The sequence below is a fragment of the Agelaius phoeniceus genome, chromosome 1 (assembly GCF_051311805.1).
Source record: "Agelaius phoeniceus isolate bAgePho1 chromosome 1, bAgePho1.hap1, whole genome shotgun sequence".
In the NCBI taxonomy this organism is placed as follows: domain Eukaryota; kingdom Metazoa; phylum Chordata; class Aves; order Passeriformes; family Icteridae; genus Agelaius; species Agelaius phoeniceus.
This window is the reverse complement of record NC_135265.1, coordinates 141,733,683-141,758,464: the sequence shown is the minus strand read 5'-3', so window position 1 is coordinate 141,758,464 and position 24,782 is coordinate 141,733,683. Positions and strand designations below refer to the sequence as shown.

General features: G+C 40.5%; 1 protein-coding gene across 6 annotated transcripts in view; it reads right to left on the bottom strand.

The window, feature by feature from the left end:
- The window catches only part of COL14A1 (collagen type XIV alpha 1 chain), a 113,878-nt gene extending 89,323 nt beyond the window's left edge, over positions 1-24,555 (bottom strand). Inside the window, exons 1-5 of one of the 6 annotated variants that reach the window (XR_013184827.1) lie at positions 24,338-24,555; positions 21,053-21,174; positions 15,322-15,438; positions 14,083-14,226; positions 10,944-11,030 (exon numbers count right to left, since the gene is read on the bottom strand). Coding sequence is in view for 5 of the 6 variants with exons in the window: in XM_077188564.1 (XP_077044679.1) it covers positions 10,944-11,030; positions 14,083-14,226; positions 15,322-15,438; positions 21,053-21,140 (436 nt within the window). In the remaining variant the exon portion in view is untranslated. Of the gene's footprint in view, positions 1-10,943; positions 11,031-14,082; positions 14,227-15,321; positions 15,439-21,052; positions 21,175-23,478; positions 23,779-24,337 lie in introns of those variants that run through there. The other 5 variants (XM_077188564.1, XM_077188571.1, XM_077188553.1 and 2 more) reach the window with 5 other exon arrangements.
- Positions 24,556-24,782: the final 227 nt, after the last annotated feature.

Genomic DNA, 24,782 nt, shown 5'->3' with positions numbered 1-24,782 from the left:
AATACACTGACAGGAAGAAATGCATTCCCTCCTACAGTAAAGCAGAGCCAGGAGTTAAGCAAGTGGAATTCCTGGGTGAGAATGAAGACTGGTCATCATTCCTAATACCAAGCTTTCTATTTTCAGAATAAAGCAAGGGTTTATTCTGAAATAATGTCAGAATGTCATCTGGAATACACAAATTGAAGAAGACATCCAGCAACCTCCAAATTAATACTCACTCTCAATCTAGGCTAATGCAAATAAATAAAATTTTACCCCTATCCAGAACAGACAAGGCTGTTACAAATACATAAGAGAGACTTCTTTAGGTTAAAATCAACCTCTTGCTCCCAATTTCTCTTTCTCTCTCTCCCTCTCTCTTCCCCTCTCTTCTCTGGGATTTCTTCTGTCAGGATCAAAGTGTACAGCTCAACATGAACCCTTTCCCAGTTCCAGGCATCACAGTAATTTCCAGGTGTTCAGTTTCAAGCTAGCTGTCTCTCGAAAGTATATTTTTTACTTATTCAGATTATTTGAACACACTTTTGTGCTATTTAATTTGGCCAGATGGCAGATGTAAATGCTGCAATCTCTAAATGTAGCTTGCTTTGTTTTCTCCAAAGCAACTACCAAATTATGGCAAAGGAAAAGCACTTAAGAATTCCATCCATGTCAGTGCTGATACTTCCCATCATGTTTTTCAGTCATGAGAGCCAGGAAGGAGTCTTCCAAATTACCCTAGCCAGGTCCATAGAAGTACTGCCATTGAAGAATGAAATCCAAGTTGCAAGTAGTACTCAAAGGATGCAATAGCTATTTCCTCCAGAGAAATCCTCAGGATGAATTCTTGGAATAAGCATTGATCATCCACAGCACAATGAGCTAAACTTTCTGGACAGTAAAGAGGAGTTTACCCAAGAGTTTCCTTGCGTCAAAGTCTTCCTGTAAGTCCTCCAGTGTTTAACAAGGAATTTCTAATATACAAAGCTCTGCATGGCAGCTCACAGGTTTATAGTCTAGCTTGGAAACCTAACAGATGCCTCTCATCAAATTCTACTTTCTGAAAGGTACAGAAACTAAGATGGCCTGGGCGCAGCATCCAAAGTTCACATATCAGAGAGAGCAATGGTATATTCTGACAAGTCTACTTCATCTCATTATAACAAATATTTTCATCACCTAAAGTTGAGGGAGAAAATAAGGAGTTACAGAGAAGAATGGAAAGCCATGACATTTGGCACAAATTAAAAAACAATCACTGTCAAAAAACCCCATGCTCTGATGACCTAACGTGGATGGGGACAGGATTGCTGGGCAGGTTCTACATGGAGTCCAGTGCAGACATCTTTTAGCACATATCAGTATGGTGATGTAACCACCACTGAAACCACTGAGACCGCTGGCTGTAGGCATTTTAATGAGAGCCCTGTTGGCAAAGTTCAGGTGGTCAGTTGCTGCTTTCACTAGAGAAGCTGAGAGAGGAGACATCATGCATTCTCTGTTTGGGCTAAGGTTGGGAAGAACAAAGCCAACTGAGTCCAAAGCCAAGGTGACTGAGTCTGAAACCAAAATCAGCTCTACAAAATAAGGTCTGGACTAAGCAACCTCAGAGTGATCAGAGTAGCATAGTGAGGGGAGCATAATAATAAATGCTTGCCAAAGCTTTGTGGTGGTACAAAATGTTCTAATAATGTTGAAGCATGGTCCAAGCATTACCCAGACTTCTCAAGGGAGGTGTAGGGATCTGGGACCATTCCCCTTGAAGAAGCCTAGAAAATAGATTAATTTCTATGTTCATATTATTGATTGTATTTCTATTTCTAGAATTACTATTTCTGATTAGTAAGTGCTAGAGCAAGGAGGTATACACCACACACACAAGAGCTATTGACAATCAGGTCAAAGGATTGCATGTCACTGCAAATGTCACTGCATGTCACTCAGTGCCAAAAGGCAGCTTTTACTAAAGACTACAAACATATTTGTCAAGATGGTAAGCACAGAACTGAAAGGTAATTAAAAAAAATCCTGAAGTGACAGCCTACACAGAGCACATGTCCTTAGGGGTGAGGCAGCTAATGACAAGATGTGCATCCCGTTTCATCCATGACAAAGTAATGCATCCCCATACTCCCTACAGACACTGCAAGGTGAAATATTAGCCTCGGTATTATGCATAGATATCTTTTAGGAAAATGTAAGCAGTAGCCTAGAATTTAGACAAATGCCATCAATAGTTCTGAACTTCACTGTATTTCCTGATGCAGACTTTCATTTACAAATGTCAAAAAATGAAAACTATCATATAGAAATACTTCACAATCTTTAAATAACCTACAAAATAGGCAATGTTCCCATTTTGCAGCATCAAGAAACTGATGCTTAAGACTAATGGCCAGGGTTATCTCTACACTTTGGAATGAAGGATAAGGTAGAAGATGTTGAGGTAGTTATTTCTGAGCAGGGAAGTGCATTCACCAGGGAGTGTGCTGTACTGAACAGGATTGCTGCACTACTATTAGTTTTGGAGGGAAATTGGTTGCATCTAGTTCAAATGACCCTTCAATATTATATTGCACTGCACTGGAACAGAATAAAACAAAAGGTGTGCAGAAACTTCATATTTACCTTTTGTGTAATTCCAGCACAGACCCAGCAACTAAACAATAAATACAGAGGTTTCATCCTGCTTGTATCTTCTGAGATCAGCAACACATTTGGATAACTTGATCTTACTTCATAACATGGCTCAGACTGGTGGGTCACAGCTTAGGGGGCAATGAGGTAGGGGGTACAGGAACGAGTACCTGGGGACCATGCAAGATCTAATAGGATATGTTTAGGAGAGGAACCAAAAACATTGAAAGGTAGTTTGGGGAAGAACGCATATGGGGAAATAGAACAATGAAGGCATCAAGGGGACCAGTTCCATCTGCACAAATGGCTGATTAGTACTTGCTTGGCCAAGCCCTGTGCTTGATCACCTCAGACCTATTGGGACTACGTGCTCAGTCCTGATACTGGCTGGAGCTGGGGCACTGGGCTAAAGGGTGCAGTTGTCCCCAAAGCAACACAGAAAAATAGCATTTAAAGTGGAAAAGCTAAGTACTTTCCAACAAACTTTACTTTTACCCTCAGACTGCAGAAGCAGAAAAACCTGCAAGAGCTGAGAAAAGACAAAGATTGCTTAGGAAAAACATAATGCACTGGGGGAAATGCCCACACAGCATAGTTATCATTTCTTTCTTCTGCTGCTCATAATCAAGACCTAAAGTGTCCAGAAAGCTCAAGGAAACCCTGCTAGTAAATCAAAGAATCATTTGTGTAAAGACATAGTTAATGAGTTCCATAGCCCAGGAGTTCAGTAAGTAATAAAAAAAGTCATGACTAAAACCAACATTTGCAGTTACATTGGCCAGGATGAAGTGAGTAAAACTATGAAATGCTGCCAGTGAAGCAGAAGTTCAGAAGGTATTCATTCCTGTGGCTTAGTCAAATACCTCACAGCACTCATTTCACACTGTCTAGTAATACTTACTGAAGCATCTGACATTAACTAAACAGACAAGTTAATAAATTAGATAATTAATGTCTTCTGAATAGTACCTTAATATACTCTCTGTGGATTTTTCCTACCCTACTTAAGGCAACAGCTATATTCAACAGCTATAAAACTACAAATGTCAAAGCTCATTTGTATCAAATGTATAGGAATGTTGAAAGAAGAATGCAAATCAGTAAATTTTCTAAGCTTACCACTCCTCTCATTTTTATCACTGTCAGAAGACTGATTCCACCTCACTCCAAGAGCTATTAAAATAGAAACCTCAGACAAGTATACCATAGCATTTTGAGAAAGGTTATGCCTTTTGCATTGTCTGACAGAATAAAAAACATTATGAAAAAAAAAAATTCAGAAACATTTACATTGAAAGACTGTAGACGTAATGTAAATAATAATATCACTAATAATGTACAACACATTAGGAAGTCCAAAAAAAATTATCAACAACTATCCCACTACAAAACATAATAACCTTGGATTTATCTACACAGTTTTTACAGGCAACTGAGCCCTGACAGATCATACTCACCCAAAAGAAACTGCAGGCATACTTATTACTACTTAGCAGGTAGGTATCACGTGACAGATGGCTTCAGGCTTCTTTCCAGAACACTTTATGATACTAAACCCTGAAAGTACTAAAACCTCAAAATGTAGTACAGATAACTAAAATATCTTCTCCGTGTATCACTGAGTAGTGAAGAAAAAAATAAAAAAAAAGGAGAGTGGAAACAGCATGTGTCAGAGGTAGCTATGATTAAATGAGCAGTTATTCTTCATTGTATTTATAACTTGTGTATGTACACGTATATGTCTGTGAAAATAATCGCAATCATAATAATAAAATCAGTAACAAGGTTAAATTCATTAAAGATCACTAATAATATTATATTCTTTCAAAGGATACCTTTGTTTCTCCTTACAGGTAATTTTTACCTCTTCCTCAAAAAGTTTTTTATTTAAATTAAAATACAGTGCAGGACTATTGATCAAGGCACACGAAGTCACTATTTGCTGTTTTTAACATTAGTTCAGGTTATATTACTTACATACAAATAATGTAACCTGACCTCTGCACCTAATGCCAAGGCATGGCATTACACAGCTCATTATACAGAGCTTTTCTATCTCTTAAGCCCACTATGATTTCTATGTTGTTTTTCACTCACCCACTACTTAAATTTTCCATTGCCATGGTGTCCATGTCTATTCATTGACAATAGATTAGTTATAAATTCTCTGTCCTAAATTTCTACCTGCTTGTCCCAGTCTTCCACAATGTGGAACTCAGATCTAGCCTTTATTGTCAACCAATTTCTTCTAGGGCTTCCTCTATTTTTCATTTGGGCAGGGAACTGGGTGGCATCACCCATTTTCTCAGAGCTTTCAGTTGGCTCCCCACCAGCCCAGAGAACTCAGCTAATGTTCCAGTTCCAGTTTTGCTCCTGGCATATGGTAAAGGTGACTCCCATCAGAAAGAGTCACTTCAGGGACTGAAAAAGCTGCAGTTCCCCCAGGTATTTTAACTCAGCACCACATCACTGGATTTTCACAGAAATCGGTGAAAAATCCACTCCTGCCCCTAGTGGGCTTGCTGTGGGGTGAAACACAATTTTGATTCTGGAAGGCTGAACAAACCTCCATGTTCTGTGCTGTGCACTGAAGATCCCTGACCTCCCTAACCAGTCATACTTACTGTATGACTCTATTACATGCACTTTACAATGAGAAAGTAATTAACATTGTGATACACAAGTCACAATCTTTTGTGGGACCTTTATTTCTCATTGTTTGAAAGTCTACAGACTATGTAAGTCTTATCCTGCAACACCTGATTCAGAAGAGAAATCTGACCCATACATGCTCAATGCATCTAAAACATCTTGGTGTGAGATCTGCATAAGGGAATTTCCAAACAGGACAGGTTAAAGACTGTGTAAATTCTTTACTCTAGTAAAGCACCAATGGAGCACCTTTGGTATTGGGTGTTTGTGGGCAGGTTTGGCAGGAGGGAGGCTGCAGGAGGCCTCTGAAAAGAGGCCAAGGGTCCAGGTGACACTTGGTGATGGTCCAGGTGACACCATCTGTCGATGGTGACACTTCTGGGAAAACATATTTAAGAAAGGAAAAAAAAATGCCCAGCAAAGAGTGAAGGAAAGTTATAAAGAGTGAGAAACAGCAGAGAGAAGCCCAAGGTCAGAGGAGAGTGTGCTCCATGGCAGAGCAGATATTCTCTGCAGCCTGCAGATGATGGACATGGAGAAGAAAGGTATGAGAAGTAAAGAATGGAAGAGTGTGACCACTACACCCTGATAAAAATCTCTCAGCATCCCTTTTACATCACTTGCTTCCTCTCTGAAGGGACTTGGACTGAGTGTAACTTGCAGTGATAACAAAGGGGGAGGAGAGGAGTCTGGGAGGAGGTCAAGCTGAGTCTGGGAAAATGGAAAGGAAAGCTGTTGTTTTAATGTTTGTCTCTTTTGTTTCCCACTACCCACATAAGCAAATTTTTTAACTGGCAATAAATTAAGTAAATCTTCCCCCACTTGACTCATGTTTGTCTACCATGGTAACTGGTAAGAGTCTCCCTGTCTTTATCTCAGCCTATGAACTCTTTCATTCCTGTTCTTCCTTTTTTCTCTCCCATCCTGTGGGGGAGAGGAATGAGCAAGCAGCTAGGTGGGTGTTTGGCTGCTAGCCTACACTAAGGCACCACGCCTCTCAACTAAAAATCCCCAATCAAATCAACATGAATGCAGATAAAATTGGCCTCAGTGTTTTGTTGTTTATATTGAAATGGGTAGTTAAGCCCAGTTCAGATATATGGAGAAATATTCTGCAGAAAAAGATATAGTCATATATTTGCCAGAGGATATAGTCAAAGCACTGATTCTCCCCAAAGGGATTTGATTAGAGAATCAGTCATAGAAGCTCTCTGAGAAACTGTAAAACATCTGAGAAGGCACAGAATGTATTAACCCCTGTCACTGTACAGAAAAGAGCTTTGTACATGAGGGAGCTGGAGAGGAGCCAGGGTACAAGCACTCAATTATCAGTGTGTGCTGAAAGAAGCTGCATCTGTGAGCTTTTTCTCAACAGACAGAAAGAGATAAGGCTTCTGACATTATTAATATGAGTGTGCACAGCAGTGATAAATCACTAAGCTGAAAAATGACAGGTTCTCAAAAATATAGAAAGGAGATTCAAAACTTGAAAGTGGTCATGCAGAAGAATTACAGAAAGTTTCTGGAAATCAAATATAAGTGAACATTTGATGGAGGAGTGCTAGACATTAAGCCTGAATTAATTTGGCACCATGACATTACTGGATATACACTGGAGGTTTGCTTGTGATAAGAGCACAATACTTACAGCAGAAAAGGAGTAAATCTTTTTCAATGACTTGAATGAATAGGACAGAATAGATGGAAAATTTTAATCTAGGTTGCTGAAGCTGCTTCACTAGCAAGCCATACAAGCTGTTGACAGACTTCCATAAAGACAGAGGAAAATCCTCGTAACAATTTAATTTAAGGACAGAAGAAGAAAGTAGATTTTGGAGTCCAGGAGAAGGCATTTAGAGCTCCCAGCACTGCTCAGAGCCTTAGACAGTTGGTAATGAAATAGTGGACAGTACTACATAAGCAGTCCTCCAAACCACAGATGAATATAGGAGTGAAATGCTCTGGAACTCTCTAGAATCATGAGTACAGGTATTTACACATTGCATTTCTTAGCCAAGAGCTGGTTTCTAGGAGCAGAAGGGTTATAGTGAAATCTTTGTCCCATTGAAATGGAAAGAGAAATTTCTGGGGTTTTTTGTGTGACCCTGAAGAAGGTATATTAGCTAAGTATCTATAAACAACAAGTTCATACAATTATGTAGTGCCTTGCAGGAAAATCAGCAGGATACATGACTTATCATAATGCACAAACCAGAGCTTGTAACATTGAAAGAGCTCTTAATCTTTTTTCATACTCACTGACAAGTACATTGATGTGCTTTATTAGTTCTGCCCCTAAACAATGATTTTAGATTTTCTGGTTTACTAACGCCAGTAAGCATCATTCTGTAACAAGAGGTGCAGATGTTCACAGAAGGCACCTCTTTCATATCAAAACCTGACACTATTAACTGGGGAATTGTGCTCCACCTTCACTCAAGAGAAGAGCAGAATCCACAACCACTGACAATAGTAGCCTGGACAAGGGCTGTTTTCAATTTGTGTTATGGGCAAAGATTGCTCTTGTTCTCAGGTAAAATATTATTATATCTAACTCAACCTAGATGCCTTCAAATTAAAGATTTTTAAAAGGTTATACAAACAGATTAATAACACCTTCAATAAGGTCACAGACAACACCAAGCTGGGCATGAGTCTTGATCTGCTGGAGAGTAGGAGAAGGTAGGATCTAGATCCAGCCTGTGGCCCAAGGCCAGCGGTGTGAGGTTCAACAAGGCCAAGTGCTGGGTCACAACAACCCCATGCAGCCCTGCAGGCTGGGAACAGTGGCTGGAGAGCTGCCCTTGGGAAAGGACCTGGGGGTGCTGGTCAGCAGTGACTGAACATGAGCCAGTGTGGGCCCAGGTGGCCAAGAAGGCCAATGGCATCCTGGCCTGGATCAGAAACAGTGTGGCCAGCAAGACCAGGGCTGGGATTGTCCCCCTGTACTTGGGAATGGCAAGGCCATCCCTCCAGTGCTGTGTCCAGTTCTGGGTCCCTCACTACAAGAAGGACATTGAGGGGCTGAGGTGTGTCCAGAGAAGGGCAACAGAGCTGGGGAAGGGTCTGGAGCACAAGTCTGATGAGGAACAGCTGAGAGAGCTGGGGGTGTTTAGCCTGGAGAAAAGGAGGCCCAGAGGAAACCTTTGTCACTCTCTCCAACTCCCTGAGAGGAGGCTGTAGCCAGGTGGGGGTCGGTCTCTTCTGCCAGGCGCCAAGGGGCAGGACAAGGAGAAATGGCCTCAGGTTGAACCAGGGGAGATTCAGATTGGATATTATGAAAAATTTTATCATGTTGAGAGACAATAAACATTGGAACAGGCTGCAAAGGGAATTGGTGCCATCACCATCCATGGAAGTGTTCAACAACTGAATGGATGGCACTTCATGAGAGGTTTTTGTGGACATGGTGGTATTAGGTCAAAATCGATGATGCACATTTATTCCAACCTTAATGATTTTATGATTCTAATAATTCTTCTATAGTGTTAACTCCCAAGGTCTAGCCAACTTGACCAAAGACACAGAATGTATCAGGGTTGCTATTAAATCCATCAAATTTAGCCATAAACTAAATGGTTATGAAACCAATTAACTGCTGGCCTGAATTCATTTGGTTGTACTCAAATAATTTCCTGTCAAACATCTGCAGAGGATCAAGTTATTATTCATGGGTTTGCTGTAAAATTTTGCACTTATTTCTAATCCATTTCTTTCAGACTTTTCCTTATTTCTTTGATTCTATTTCAATTTGAGGTGGAACAGTCTTTATATATTAAACTAGGAAAGTTTTGATACCATTACTTTCTGAATATCCATTCTGAATTTACTTCTACCCCAGATACACATTTTTTGCTGATGCTGTTATTTTTGCCCAATGTTTTCACTTGGAATCTCACCCCACTCCTAATGAAGTCATTCACTTGTAATCTTCATCACTTTGAATAATCATTATAATGTGCAAAGCAGAGAAATATGCAATAGTGAGACTAGAGGAAAAAGTTCTTTACTGTACAATAATATATAGCTGAGTTGGAAATAGGGCTAAACAAATTCAAGAATTCATAAAAATTAGCATAATATTTTTTCTTTATGATCAGGTTTGCTGATCAAGAAGTTTCTAAGTTTTGCTTTAGTTTTAAATGTGCACCCTGGTTTTCTAGTAAAACCTGTTACAGTAAGTATAAGGCAATATCTTCCCAGAAGTGCTGGATGGAGGTGTATTTTGTCTGTTACAAACTGCCCTGAAACAACTGAAGAAATTCAGATGAGTAAAAAGTGGTGTAGGGATGAGGAAGGTGACTGAACTAAAGACTTCAAAAGTAAACATGAATCCTAAAAAGGGAGAGACTGCAGATCCAAGCTCCTCTTGCCAATTGCAGTTTTGCCCTTACTCCACGAAAAAAGCATAAATGCTCTCCTGCAGTCTGGCAGACACTTTCCTCTGTCTGTATTTAATCAACATTTTCCAAGAACAAGCCCAGTTTTCCCTCCTTCAACTTTTATCAATTGTCCTTCATTAAGAAAGCAAATCACATTTTCCTTCTCAGTTCTGTAATTTCTTCCAGCTCAGTCTTCCTCCAGACATGATGTAGGAAAATCACCTATCCACTACCCTGTCATGCACTAGCAGGTACAACTTGTCTCTTTAGTGTTGCACACACTAGCTAACATTCTTCCAATGCACCCAATGGAATTCAAGGGTGCTTTGCTTTGAGAAATGCTGTATGGAAACAAACTTGCATAGTGTTAATAAATACAACATGACATAAAAATGTGGTAGGAAAAAAAACCCACAAAAGAAAAATTTGTGTGGGCTTCAAGGAGTTTTGGGTGAGGTCTTTGACACTTTCATTACTGGAGACAGATTTATATGGAAGGGGAAAATGGGATCCTTGAAACGGTCTGGTTTATTCACAGAGAGACTATTTAAGGTCATACCAAGCTCTTCTTGTTCTATATACCATAAATAACCACTGAAGGGAATAATTACTGTTGGGGCTACTTCATAAAGAAGATGCTATTTGAATTTTAAAATAACAGGAAATAGAGATGCATATTAAGCTTGAAATAGATTTTCATCCATACTAGACAAACTTTTCATGGCAAGCAGTATCACATTTCACCAGAAGATTGGCTCCTTGCAACAGGGCAAAATTAACTCCTTTTTTTTCCCCCTCCCTCAAAATGTTTCAAATGTTTTCATATATACAACCTATACTAGGCCAGACATATCAAGTTATTATGTGGTTAATTACACAATAGTATTAATTTGGTGGGAATTAATACTGCCAGTCTGTCTTAAAGCCAAGACAAGAAGAAGTTATTACACATACACACACCTGCATGATTCTTCCACAACTCAAAGTGCACCCAGTGGGGAAATACAAGCAGCTTTTAATATTATCTAAAATTATTTTTTAATATTTTTTATCTATTCATGATGACATTTAGGACTTTATAAAAAAGAGAAGCAAAACACATATAAAAGCAATACCTCTGTAGCAACTCCAATATTTCTGAAAATACTGGTTTTTTCCCCTCTATTTAATTTAACCCTGGGAACCAGATTTAAAGTACTGACTAACAGAAAATCTCTACAGTGGCCAAGTTAAATAAATAAGTTGATTATATTCAGAATATCATATAAGTCATATGTGTTATGATCTGACCTTCCGGAGCTGGTTTACTCGCATTTGTTTTTTCTGGATCCTTCACCTTGGATTTACTTGTGTCTTTTCTTCTCTCTATGTCTTTAACTGTAAAGTAAGGGGGAAAATCAATTAATCTAGAAACAAGGCAGTTAGAAGCATGTAATTTTCTTCTTCCTGGTAAAGTAGGTGCACAGAGCATCTGAAGATATGTTTAGGTAATGAGTTACTGTTTCTGTGTTTTCCCTCCCTCCCTTTACATTTATTATTTTCATGGCTCTTTCACCATTCTATCATCATTAAAGATCTCAAAACTGACTCTCTTTACACACGAGAGTCCAAATAGTGACATCCCATGCAGACAAGATCCCACACTGGAAATATAGTCCAGAAAATTGGCAAAGCTAGCTGGGAAAAGTCCAGCATTGCAAAGTTCCCCTCCAAGTCAGTCAACACAAAAGCACATAAGCCAGCTGTTACACTGTCCTCTTTACAGAATCAGCTTAGATCTCACGCCCAAATCTGTAGTCAGGGCACCAAATACTTCCAGGAGTGCAAGGTTGCTCCAGAGCTGAGACTTTGACAGTTTCCCATTCCACAAGTGGGTGGGATACCTCCCTTACTATATCTCCAACCTCTCACAACAGCCAAGCAGAACCCAATTTGATTAGCAATTCCTAACATAACATTAGTAGCCAGTAGTGCTCTACTAATAGTCTGAAAAGTTCTGACAAAGTCATTGCTAAAGTCACGTATTGGGAAGAAAAAGCCCCTCCAGAATTTTCTTGGAATGCTCATTGGTATCCACACTCCAGCTGTCTGCAAGAGCCAGGAAAAGCTTAAAACAATGAAGCTGAGAATATCTTCCACAGAAGAATAAAATTCTACTCCAATTACACTTCTTAGTTTATGTAAAATTGGATTATGACTGACATTCATCCAAGCAGGCACTGATCCTCAGCCAGGACCAAAGTCTCTCTGTGCTACATCATTCAAAAAAACACTGTGAGGGCATGAAAGGAGGTTATCAGTCTCTTGACTATGTAAGAGAGACAGTGCAAATATTCTGTTGTACATTAGTGGAACCCAAAGTCAAAAGGACTTCACTAATCTTCCCAATAGTATGTGGAATATCTGAATCAACCAGGAGTGTTCCAAGTTCCAATCCAAAATATAATCACAAGACTAAGTTCTAAGCAAGACAACGAGCTGACAAACATCTGAATGTGATTTTCTCAGTATGACAACCCTTTGCAGAGCCTACAGTGCTCACACTCCTACAGAGGTGAGAATAAAAAACCTGAAACTTTGACTCCTCTCCTTTCTAAGATAGCACGTGTGACTATGTATGACCTCTGCCTTTAGCAAACAATTGTGTAACTGATTTGGTAACTGATTTGGGAGCAAATTCAAGTTCACAAGTTTGCTGAGGAGCCAGCTTTTACCAAGGCAGATCTTGGTTATTAGTTCAGTTACAGAATGCCATAACAACACCAGGTCTTAGTCAGAAGTCTGTGTTTAATCCTTAACTGAACAAGACTCTGATTAAAACAAGAGGTGAAATACCAGAATAATATCAGCCAAAAGGGATGCTGCTGCTTATCCTTCTGGGAGCATTCCTTTGAAAAAAGCCCAAGAGCAAAGCCAACTAGCTGGCCTCCTCTAATGCTAGAGCTATTGAGGGGCAAGTCTCCAGAGAAAATGATACAAAAGTCTGAAAATGTTCAAAGAAGACAAGTCAGTCACATCCTGACAGATTTCTGGATTTGGGCACTGTCATAATTCTAACCACATAGGAAGAGGCAAGACAGCAGTTTTACTCCAATATTTACACAGACAAAGACTTTATCTAGTACATGATCTTAGTTCATTAAATGCTATGTATTAGAATAAGAATGCATCCCTTGCTATATAAAAAGAAATATTCTTTTTACAATAAAATTTTACAGTAAGCTTGAGAATTCTTAGTACATCAGTTACAACTTCAGAGCATTAAAACCATACTTCCAGTGCACTAAGCCAGATGATATTCCCAAAACTCTTTATATATTTGACCTTTTTTCATCTCAAGAATTAGTGGCCACATGTCAGACTACAAGGGAAAAAAAACCCCTATGATAAAGGAGAGAAAAAAAAGGATTTGTACATATGCTGTATCTGCATTCTTTACTAATGAAAGGCATCATGCTTTTAAATGAAACTCCAGCCTGAAGTGCAGCAAAGAGAGTATACTAAATAGAACATAATCCCCATATCCTTAAATCGTGTTGCCAGCTCTACTTTTCCTAAATGCCATTTCAAAAACAGCTACACCTAATATTATAGAATTTGCTGTTGCCTTCTGTGGGCTTCTCTTTAATGCTAAAGTAATCTGTGGTTTTGTGGGTTTCCTAACCAGGACAGAATTTAAGGTAGTAAATACACAGTTGTAGTGGTTAAAAGCTAAAAGGACTTGGATACACACCACATCAAGTACTCAGCATATTTTATCTTGTGCTGGTTTTAAAAGAAAGGTAGCTTGGCAAAGACAGTGAGGAAAATTTAGCATCAGAGAATTCATTAGGCTTTCAACTATACTCCTGCACTGCCACATTATTAACCAAATCTCCACCAAGCATATTTAAAACATTTAACATGAAGATCAAGATAAATCAGATAGAATGTGTATATACCACTATGATACAGATATTGAAAGCATGTCTTCATCATATAAAAAATTAAGTTTGTAAATATATTTGACAGCTGAAGACCATCAAGAAATCAGCCTTTCATATTACTGAACTAGCATCTAGTAGCCAGTTGGAAGAGCTATAACGCTGTTTTAATAAAAGGGAAATTTTTAATGTATCAGAATATAGCACTTTATTTCTACTAATTGAAGATTCTTTTTATGAAATACCAGCCAATTTCCTAATGAAACAAGGAAGAAAGGGATACCAATCCAATGGAAACAAAGAGCCCAGTGCAAGAACATGCTATGCAATTAATTCAGGCCTCTACCTATACTTACACCAGTTAAAATACATGGCTTTGATTTTCCTTCCACCACAAAAAAGCCTGGTATTTCCATCATTCCCCTTTGTGTAAGACTTGTTACCATTTCAGAAGTTGCATTAAATATCTGATACATTCTGTATGTCAGCCATAAAGAGACACGTACTTCTGAACTGGCCTTGCGCTGGCTTACTCTCCTTGTCTTCACTGAATGCAATGATCTGAAGGGCATAATTTTGATCTGGAATGAGACCTTGAATAATTGCTTTGGTTGCAGTATTTTGAAGAATTAATTGGTTTGTTTTTCCACCTATAGGAGAAAAGACAAAAAACCAACAAATACATAACTTTGTTTGCTTTTCTTATAGTACCATAAACGTAATGACTTAAAAATATGACCTAAGCATTTCCACTTTACCCACTTTTGGGACTATCCATACAGCCAGGCCAGAGAACATCCCAGAAAAGAAACAAAATAGGCAGTCTAACCAGTTTTCTTAAACACAAACACTCTTAAGATCAGCATTTATATCTGGGCCTCATGAAACAGCCATGGTGTCCAGCAAAATCATTAAGAAAAAGGGAAACAATTTACAAAATCTGCCAAGTTTGGTAACATCATACCAACAGGCTTTTCCTCTGTGATTGGCTGCCAGTTCGGACCCTGTCATACTCACATCACCTCTGAATACTTGCTTTGCCAACTTTCTTTGGGCTAGGAAATTCTCATGTATAAATACAAATATTGAACAAATAAATACTTGTTATTGAACAAGTAAATACAAATATTTATATGTCCATTTACATATAAAGATTGCATGCCAATATATATACAAAGATGTATTTTAACCATATGTTAAAGCAGTTTCTGTTCTAAATTTAATTTTAAATGTACAGAAGTAGGACCTTTATAGCTCTATACAGAGCTATAGATACCACTTTGGTATCTACCTTTTCAAGTTTTCATTCAAAAAACTTTGAAAGATTACTTGTTTTCTTAATTCTTTTCCTGACAGCTCACTAATGGATAAGGGACAAGGAGATCCACCTTGAAGGCAGACTGAATTAGGATTCCAATACTTTCCCCTGAACAATTCCTAGAATTCCTTACACCCCACTGGAAGAAAGGTAGAGACAGATGATCAATGACAATTCCCAAAGACTACACATGAAGCATAACTAGCATGGACCCACCTCTGCTACCTCAAGCATTTGATTCCCATTTTCTGTGCCTGACCACCCTCTAGTGAAATTAATCTCTCTTCTGTTGACCAGCCAGTACTTCATTACCCAAAGCTTGCTCACAATTTCTTCAATTAGTGGAGAATGACACTAAACTCTGAAAACCTTTTATGCCTTAGGAAGACAGTACTTTTACCTCAAAAGAGAACATACAGACTTTTACCTGAACTTGGAGTGACAAGAAGTTTATATCCAGTGAATTGCCCTTTGGGGGCTTTCCAAGAGATCTGTACACTGTCAGGACCCACTACATTATATCTTAGCCTTGTTGGTGGGGATACTGCAAGTTCGGAAAGAAAACAACATTTTAAATTCAAATAAAGACGAACCAATTTTAAACAAAAATAAACACATATAGGAAGACAACACAAAATTGTAATGGTAAAGGATGCAAGTTATTTAAAATGTCACATACATCAGTTTATTAGTTTGCAAAATGACATCCCCAAGTGCACTACTTCCCTCAGACAGACCTTTTATTTATCGCTTTACAAAACAAACTAAACAACCTAACAGCAGTGGACAGAAAGACAAACAGTGTTAGATGTTAAGACACTAGTTTAGCAGGCAAAGCTGGTGATAAAAATGCTCTTTGTTAATATATGGGAATTAAAATTGCTCTCTTTCTTACACTGGCAATATGCATAACCTACACTCCTTTACCTCTCATTATTGTGGGCATTTCCCCACATTTAATGTCACCCAGGGCCAAATTTTCAAATCCTTGTGAGGAAAGAATAACCAAGAGAAAAGACAGGTGTGCACAAGGCAAAGGGAACATCAGCTGCCCAATTTGCAAACCTGGCTAAAGCAGCACAAAGCTTTGCAGCTGCAAACACTGCTTCAGTCTCATCAAGACTAGCAGACATGCACAGGCCAGTCAAGACTTAGGGGCAATCTGGATGGTAAGTAAAATTTGGCTTCTATTTATATTGTGATGTCACCCAGGATTCAAACTGAAGCAGCAGGAGAAATGAAGAAAAGCATAAAGTGATTGAAAAAGAGGCAAATTTCAATGAAGCAAAGCACACAAGAACAAATAGAGAAACTGTCCCATGTTGTTGCCATACTATTAGCAACTTTGTGTCTCTGCACATAAATGAGTTTTTCACAGGTTTACATCCCACTGCTCAAACTCCACTGATGCTGGACCACACTCTACAAAACCTTTCCACTCTGCTTTGGGGAGGCACATCCCCTCTTCACTGGAGAACTGCAGCAGAGCACCTGGCAGGGCAGAATGGCTGTCAACAATGGGAAATCTTCATACAGTTGAATAGATTTGGCTCACAGAGAACAAACTGATCTACAGGGAAAGGCAGCCAGGGAAGTTACTTGCAGGCTGAATGACAGAAGGGCTAGAAAATCTTTAACACCTCCAACCTTATTCCTCCTCTTCCCATTGTCTCCACAGTGCCCTGAACAGTCTCCATCATTTTCCAAGTCCTTGGTGCCTTTGCCACTACATCTTAAAGTTTCTGTTAGTAAGTCTAAGAAATCAGGGAAATTAATCTGAAGCAGGCAAGTGGCAATTTCTTTTCCCTAGGGCTAAGATTGCTCTTAATTGACTAGGCTCATGCCCACAGTTTTTTGGTCCTTTAGATAACATAAACCAACAGTATCATGATATTTCTGAGATTTAGGGATTACAGCACATGGAGTGTCTGAGTCAACAGGCAGAATGTGCTGGCCAACAATTTCTGGCCTCTCCATTTGACCTGCTACAGCCAATGCAGCTCTGGCACCAGTAGCAGCCAAAGACCTGTCCTGAACCAATAACTTTTTCCTACATGCTACTTTTTCCAGGAGCTTGGGGGAAGAAAAAAGGAAAAAGGCATGCTGTATTTTTTTGAGATTCAGGGGTGCATGTTTTTTCATGTCATCTACTCTTAAATACATTTTGGATCTTAGAAGTAAGAATTTGGAGGTTCAATGCAAGGGATACATTCCCTTGCATCCCATCTCTCATTCCCTAAGTGGCAGTTTTGTCAGACCAAGGGCAGGTTCTGCAGTTCTCCTCCTTGAGGAGAACTGAAACTTGACACCAGAACACAGAAAAGAAAGTACATGAGTACCAAGAACAGCTTATCAACACCTGTGCATTCTCAAAGCCCTCAGAGAACAAGCTCAAGAAGAGAGGCAAGGGGACAGAAACAGCAAGCAGCACATGAGCTCCACACACTCAAAGCTGCTCTGATTGGCAGCACTGGGCTCACACCCAACCCAAGCATTTCCTTGGTTTCTGGGCTCAATCTTGTCAGACCTCATCTTCAGTCTGCCTGTCACCTCCCTGAAGTTTAGAAAGAAAGAGGCTGCGAGCAAGATCACAGTGTGTGTTTGCAGTGATTCCTGTGTGCAGGAATCACTGCCAATACAACATCAGTTCTTTGAAAATTTGGCCCTCATACTGCAAAATGTTTTGCTAGGCAGGTTTCAGCAAGAACATTCAGCATGCTATAATTGTAAAAATATGACAGAGACTATGGCAAAAAGTTTTCAAAGCCAAGAAGACTGTAATTATGGAATACAGCTTTTAATTCATTCTCAAGATTCATTGTGTCTTTGAGCTACACATAAATCACAATAAATTGGGGCTGAATGAACATGAGTGACAAATCATACCTAGAAGTTTGCAAAAATACAATTACTTTTATTATTTTGCCTCAGAAGTAGAAAATAAAATTTTAAATAATGGCTGCATGCAAGCGTGAAAATGCTGCAGATTTTACTGGGATTAAGTGGTAAATTTGTATGGGGATTAAGAAGCAGAGCAGAGAGCAACAAAGTAACATCAAAGATTGACCAAAAAAACCCCCAATCATGTCTTAGAATTTCAGAGCTCACTTTGTCTGCCATCTTCCTTTCCCATCATTTCTTTCCATCCTACTTTCAACTTGACTATTTATGAAAGCACCTTCTAAGAAAGAAGCATAGTTCCGGCCTAACTGCTATTAGCCATCACCAAAACAGGTAAATGTATGAGCCCATAAAAAACAATCACAGACCTTACAAGCAAAGAAGGACACAATCACCAGTTTTTTCTGTATACTACAGAGTTACAATGTGAAAGACTAGAAAAGGGGTGCCAGAATAGTCTTTACATAACTGGTCAATTTTCACTGGGTTCTTTTTGTATCAAAGGCAGTAGTGCAGTGGAAGGAACATTCCCACACAGCAATGAACCATAAAAAAGAAAATAATTATTCAGTAGGCAGATAATCAACTGTGTCTTAGTTGTGCAAAGACTAACGTTCTGGCATAGAAAAGTACATATAGCTAAGGAAGTTAAAAATCTAGCACTCAAACAGACAACAAAATATTGATGGGAATTACTACACATACACCAACCTGAAGAGGATATCTTTATTTCTTTGGGCCTTTATTGTCTGTGGAACAAAATCTCACTTCTTGCAGAAAGGAAAAAAAATCAATCCAAGCTGAGTCAGTTAACTGATAAAAAATCAGTAGCTAGATCTCGTTAAGTGGTTTTACAGGAATGCAAAAGAGAATGGCTGTCAGCAACATTAGAGCAGTCACCCAAAAGAAAACTGACAAGTTCAAGGCTTTGGTTTATGCCACCAGGTAAATAAGCACTCCAAACATGTAACTCTTACAGACAACTAGGGAAGGAATGTTTTCAACTCTTACTGTAAAGGAAAAATACAATAAATTGCTTATGGACAATTCTCCAAGACATCCAATAGTCTAAGTTTGGATACTAACTAAATATTGTGGCTTTCTATTTATTGTTGTCATAAGAATTGAATAAGTTAATGTGCACTGCAGTTACTTAGCAATTACAGTAGTAACACATGAAAATTATTGCTACACAAAGAAAATCCATCTTTAAATACAGAAAAACTCTCAAAGCAAGTTACTTTATGGATAAATGAAAAATTCTCAACTGGTTTTCTTGCCCAGCACTAATCATGTACTATATAAGAACATAAGAATACAAAATATGTTATTTATACACTATATTGAATGGGGAAGAAACAGCAGAGCTGAAAAAAATAATTGTTGTTGAGTCAAAACCAAACAGTGCTATGTGACACAGTGAGATACAACCACATAGCTCCTCTGAAGGGATAATTTGTAGCTTCAGGCATGTTGGCTTCAGTCTCACAAACATATTCTCCTTTCCAAGAAGTCACATTACACACCTTTACCTGAGTGTCTTTGCCAAAGGAAGGAAACACAAGCTGGAACTAATGCCAGCTCTTCCTACATGTTGGCAGAGTGTACAGTTGATTAAAACAGACAAACAAATGGTATAAAATTGTAAATAGTTTGCCAGCTGCATGAAGAGCTTACTTCAAGAGGTGGCAACCTTGACAAAAAGAATTTGAGAAACTCCTTATTACTTTTAGTATACCAAGAGATTTTTTTCTGTGAACATGGAATAGAGACTTCATATCACCTAATTCAATAGAATAACAGTCGTGTTGGGCTAAGGCAATGGTGCACTTAGCTTAATATCCCACTGCTGACAGCATTCCATAGCTGATGCTTGCTGAAAGAGTCTAAGAACAAGGGAAGTATTGTTCTTTATTCATCAAGTACACCAACTCTAGCTTCTGTTAGGGTGATTACTGTGGAAAAAAACCCTCTGACCTTCATTTCATTGTATTGGTATTAAAGGGAGAACACTCTCCGACTATAACTGATGGAATCAAAGTTTTTAAAAAGTGGAGAAGAATAGTTTTCCAAGATCAAGGAATTTTGCAAAACTTTCTGGAGGTGGACCTCAACCCCCAGACCTGTTTTGCAAATCTTAACCATATGTATTAGGACTGAAATACAGAGAAAAGACTAACCATATGCTTTGCTTTATTGGCTCATTAAGTCACAAACATTCTGGACCTAATTTCTGACCAGAATGATGCACTGAACATTGGGAACATACATTTCTTGATTCACCTCACATTGCCGACATCATACATTACAGCTTACACGTGTCCCTCAGTTCTGGGAGAGGCTTGTAAAATGCTCACAGATTTCCAAACATCCAGGAGTGCATGCTTCCCCAGCACTCAAGTGCCACGCAGACTGGACAACACTGCTAGTTGCATTGTCATCATTTTGAAAGCCTCACGTTGCCAAGAGTTTCCAAATGTCCTCATGAATAATACATTACACAAATCTCTTTAAAAGACCCCAGGATACAATTCTGCTCCTGGTTATGCCCATGCAATCTCATATCAAAGGGATTACATAAAACTAAAGTTGAGAGAAAAGCCTTTCTTTAGAAATCATAAAAACTCATTGGTATTCTTCCTCCCTCCTTCCCCAAGCAATAGGATACATTTTCTCTAGCAGTCAAGCCACTGTCAATACAATCCAACAAGTATGTAAGCCTAACAATCCCAGCAGTATCCTTTAATATTCACAAAGGAGATTTTAATTTTAAAAACTGCAGAAGTAGTCTGTGACATTTAACAGATCTGTGCAATATGGAATGATATAAGCACTACAACAGCTACTGTTCCAAAACATACATATTCCATTCAAGATAAAAAACATACATATTCCATGCAAGCTTTACATCACAGCTGATCCTTCAAATTTGCTTGATTACATAGAGGACAATAAGACCAATTTCTGATAAGTACTTTCATGTAAACAGGAGTAAAAACATGTTGTGTATAATTCATTTTGAGACATATGAATTTGCACAAATATTTATGCTATTTGAGATACTAGGTTCAAAGAGCACACATGAAGATGTAATTCTACTCCCACCTGCTCCCCGAGCTCAGCAGCAAAATTCCTGCCTAATTTCAGTATTACTGGATTCACATCCTACTAAGGAGGAAGTAACACTTGCATTTGGAATAAAAAGTCTATTTCTGCACCTCAGAGTGAAAAACTCCATCATCTTGTTTGTGACTCACCTTGACCCTGGACATCACTGATGAAAAAAGGTGTGATGGCTAAGAAAGCCAAGAGAAAACAGTTCCGTATCTCGTATCGACACAGCATCTTCCTCCCCTCAATACACACAGTATCAGCAGGTCTGAAAACACATGGAACAAAAAGACTTACTGAACAGGCAAAGAGAAGCCATCCACTTTAATGAAAATTGTGGGGAAATTCTGAATTTAATTAAACAAACAAAAAAAAACCCCAAGCAAACAAAACAAACAACAAGGAGTTTACCACAGACATCAGTGGAGACAAATTTTCCTGGCAGTAGTTTTACGACCAAAGCACATTTTACCTGAAAGGGACAAAGAACCCCACTTGGGCTACTCAACAGTTTTGAAAACTTGGCCCACACAAAAAGGAACTGTAAATTCTTTGCTGATCATACACAAGCATTGGAAATAAAGCTATAGATAATAACAAAGTACAATGTATATTTCTACACAATCCAGTTTTGTAAGAACCTTATCAAGGTAGCTGTGGCAAAGAACTCTGAAGCTTTTTTTAAAAGGCAGAACTTTGTTCTGAAGGAACTCACATCCTCTTCCCATTGTCCATTTTCCTTTTTCTACTTTATTCAGCTTATCCTGTGCTCTCTGTTGTAGTGCCTGCACCTACAGTAGGTAGTATCATGGTCAAAACCATTTACACTAACTTGACCAGTTGGGAGAAATCAACACTTTAGAATGCAGCAATATATGAACACTAAAGGTAGTCCTAGGTGAACTAGCTAGGTTACAGGAAATAATTCTGGTTCCAAAGAGCAAGTTTCAGAGTGAGTAATTTACCTGACCACAGAAGTTAGCTTAAAAACAGTACCAATCTCAAGATACAGCCTAGCACCATACTTATAAAGATTTCTCTTTCACTCAACTTTACAGCACTAGTTTTAGTCAATTTTCTGGGGCAAGAAGATGATTTTTTGCTGTCCTCACCTGTTAAAATTCTACAGGATAAGCAAATTAAGATAATTAATAGTAGATTTCTTGCAGGCAGCAAAGAGGATTTGAAGGTTTACTTGGGTAAATTCTGGTTTATGTATTTCTGTTTTGTAGGTTTCTCACATTTACCTCCTCTGTCATTTTCTTGAATAGTCCTGACATACCATCACTGTATTTGCCTTCCATGTTTTCCTTGTCTTGAAGGCACCAGGCAAGTGGTTCATCCACTATCTAATATAAAAAGCAGACTGAAATACCTCAATCATTATTAAACATAAGAGGATAAGACCTACATCCTCTTCTCTCTCTGAGCATTTGCAACCTGCTATAGCTTTCCCAGTAGGACAACTACAGTCCTATATTTGGTAGGTCTACTGTCACCAATACCAGTCATGAATGCTTGATACTACTCCTAGAAATATATACATTGTAAATTCCATCTCCAAAGGAGGTTATCGAAGTTTTAACCATACTATCAACAAATTTCACATTACTTAAACATATATTTTGAATCCATCTCTCATAGTATAAATCTCTCAAGACAGAGGAAAATACCTAGAACCCACATCAAAGATTTGCAACAAGAACTTATATATTGCTATGCAGAGTTCTTAGACTCATCCTCCAGATAAGTTCCCAGGTTTCCTACCACATGAACCAAAGTGTCAAACACTCAAGGACTAGGCAGCTGTCAGTGACAGGCAATAGGAAGAACCGAGAGTATCTCAAAACACGGCTGAAATCCATCTCTTGTGTATCTCATGTTGGGTATTGATGCTTCTCTCCTCACTCAGGAATACAATCTGGATCAAGTAAACAAAGACTCTCCAAGCAACTTATTCTTCCAGGCAGTTACCACTGATGATGTGTGAATTGCCTCCCATAATAACCCAGACATTAAAATATTCACTCACAGTGGTGGCTGAATTCCCCATCTGCTACATTTAATATAAACCTTCCTCCAAAGCAAGAGCTATAAATACTAACTGACCGATAATCCTGTGTTAGAAACATTCTCTACTGCTGCTTTAATAGAAAAGCCAGAGAAATGAGATTTATTGGAATAGACATAACTGTTGCTGGATCAGCTACACACAAGTTCATCTCTGCAATGATCCGCACGTCAGGGTTCACTAAACCAGGAAAGGAAACCCCCGTCTGCAGCCACCTTGTGGCTGACATTGTGTGGGACTAAAAACAAATATCGTATTCCTTCTGCTCTTTATATATTTCACCTTTTAGTAAGTATGTGGTAAATGAGTTATCTGGCAGACTAGCGCTAGGAGCAGACACCAAGCAAGCCAAGAACCCTGCCCTGAGGTGAGCCCCGCTCCCCGGAGCATCTCTCCCAGCTGGGCTCCAGGACTCCTGGCACGGACCTGGCCACAGGGCACCTTCTCCTGAGGGAAGGACGCACCCTCGAGAGCTCACAGGGGGACAAACGCGGCACGCACCTTCGTTCTCCGCCCTGCCCTGGCTCCGCGCACCCAGCCTAGGGGAGGAGGCTGAGCACAGTCCCCGGGATGGGCAGGTCACTCAGGGATTTCCCCTGTCTCGGTGTCTCGCTCCGGACCGGCGCTCACGTTCGATGTCCCGCTGGGCCAAGCCGGAGCGCGACCTGCCCCGGCCCCGCAGGGGGAGGCGGCGGAGGGGACGGGGACCGCGCTCTCCCGCTCGCCTCTCCACAGCCCCGCAGCGTGGCGCCAGGGGGCCGCGGCTCAAGGCTCCGCTCCTGACCCCCGACTCCTTTCCGGGGGCTCCCCACCACCAGCACCCCCCCGTGTGAAAGCGAGCGCCCCCGCCCCGGGTTAAGAGAGGGACCGCGGGGAGCTCGCTGCCTCCGCCGGAGCCCGTGAGAGCCAGGGGCTGCCGGCAGCGAGCGGGGACCCGGCGGTGACGCGCTCGCCAGCCCGGGCAGCTCCGCGCAGAAAGCGCCGCGCGGGGCCGGGGTGGAGCGACTGCCCCGAGCTGCGCGGAGCGGAGGGAGAGAGGGAGGAGGCAGCCGCGGCGGGACCCGGGCAGCAGCCAGGGTCTCCGCCACAGCAACAGTGAGACTGATGGGGTTTAATTACTATCAGCTATCAAAGTAAGGCCTTTGCAGGGGGTTTCCTAAAGGGGTTTCCCCGTCCGAGCCTGACCTCGCCCCTTCCAGTCCTCCATCTCCTCCTCCCTCGCCCCATCCTCCCTCCGGCGCTCCGGTCCTGCCGCCGCGGAGGTGGCCGGGCAGGTTGATGGGAAGCTCTTCGGTCCTGCCTCGACCCCCCGCCCGCCTGGCCCCTGCCCTCGAGGGGTCGAAGCGCAGCGCAGACCGACCTGTGCGGGCATCAGCCGGGGAGGGGCCGGCGGGGAGCGGCCGCTCCTTTTCACGCGTGGCTGCGGGTGCTGAGCCGGCTGCGGGAGAGCCGCTTCCCTCCCCGCTGGCCGCTCCGCATCTGATAAGGCGAAAGGGGAGAGAAAGGAGGCGGGCAATTATAAAGCAGAAGGTGGAAAGAAGGGGGGGAGGGAAGAGGCATAGGCGATGTCTGAGATCCCACCCTCCGCCCCCGAGCCCGATCCCCGCGGCGGGGGCGCGGCCAGGTGCGCGGGAGGCAGGGCCGGGGAGCACGGGCAGCGTTCCATGGGCAGGTGCTGGGCTTGCCAGGGTCCTCGGTATTCTGGGTTTGCTATGTGTTAACTCATTTTTCTCTCTCCAAAGTTCCTTATTCACTTAGTTTATTAATTATTTTGAAGCTGCCTCCTTTGCAGTACGGCTTGGAAT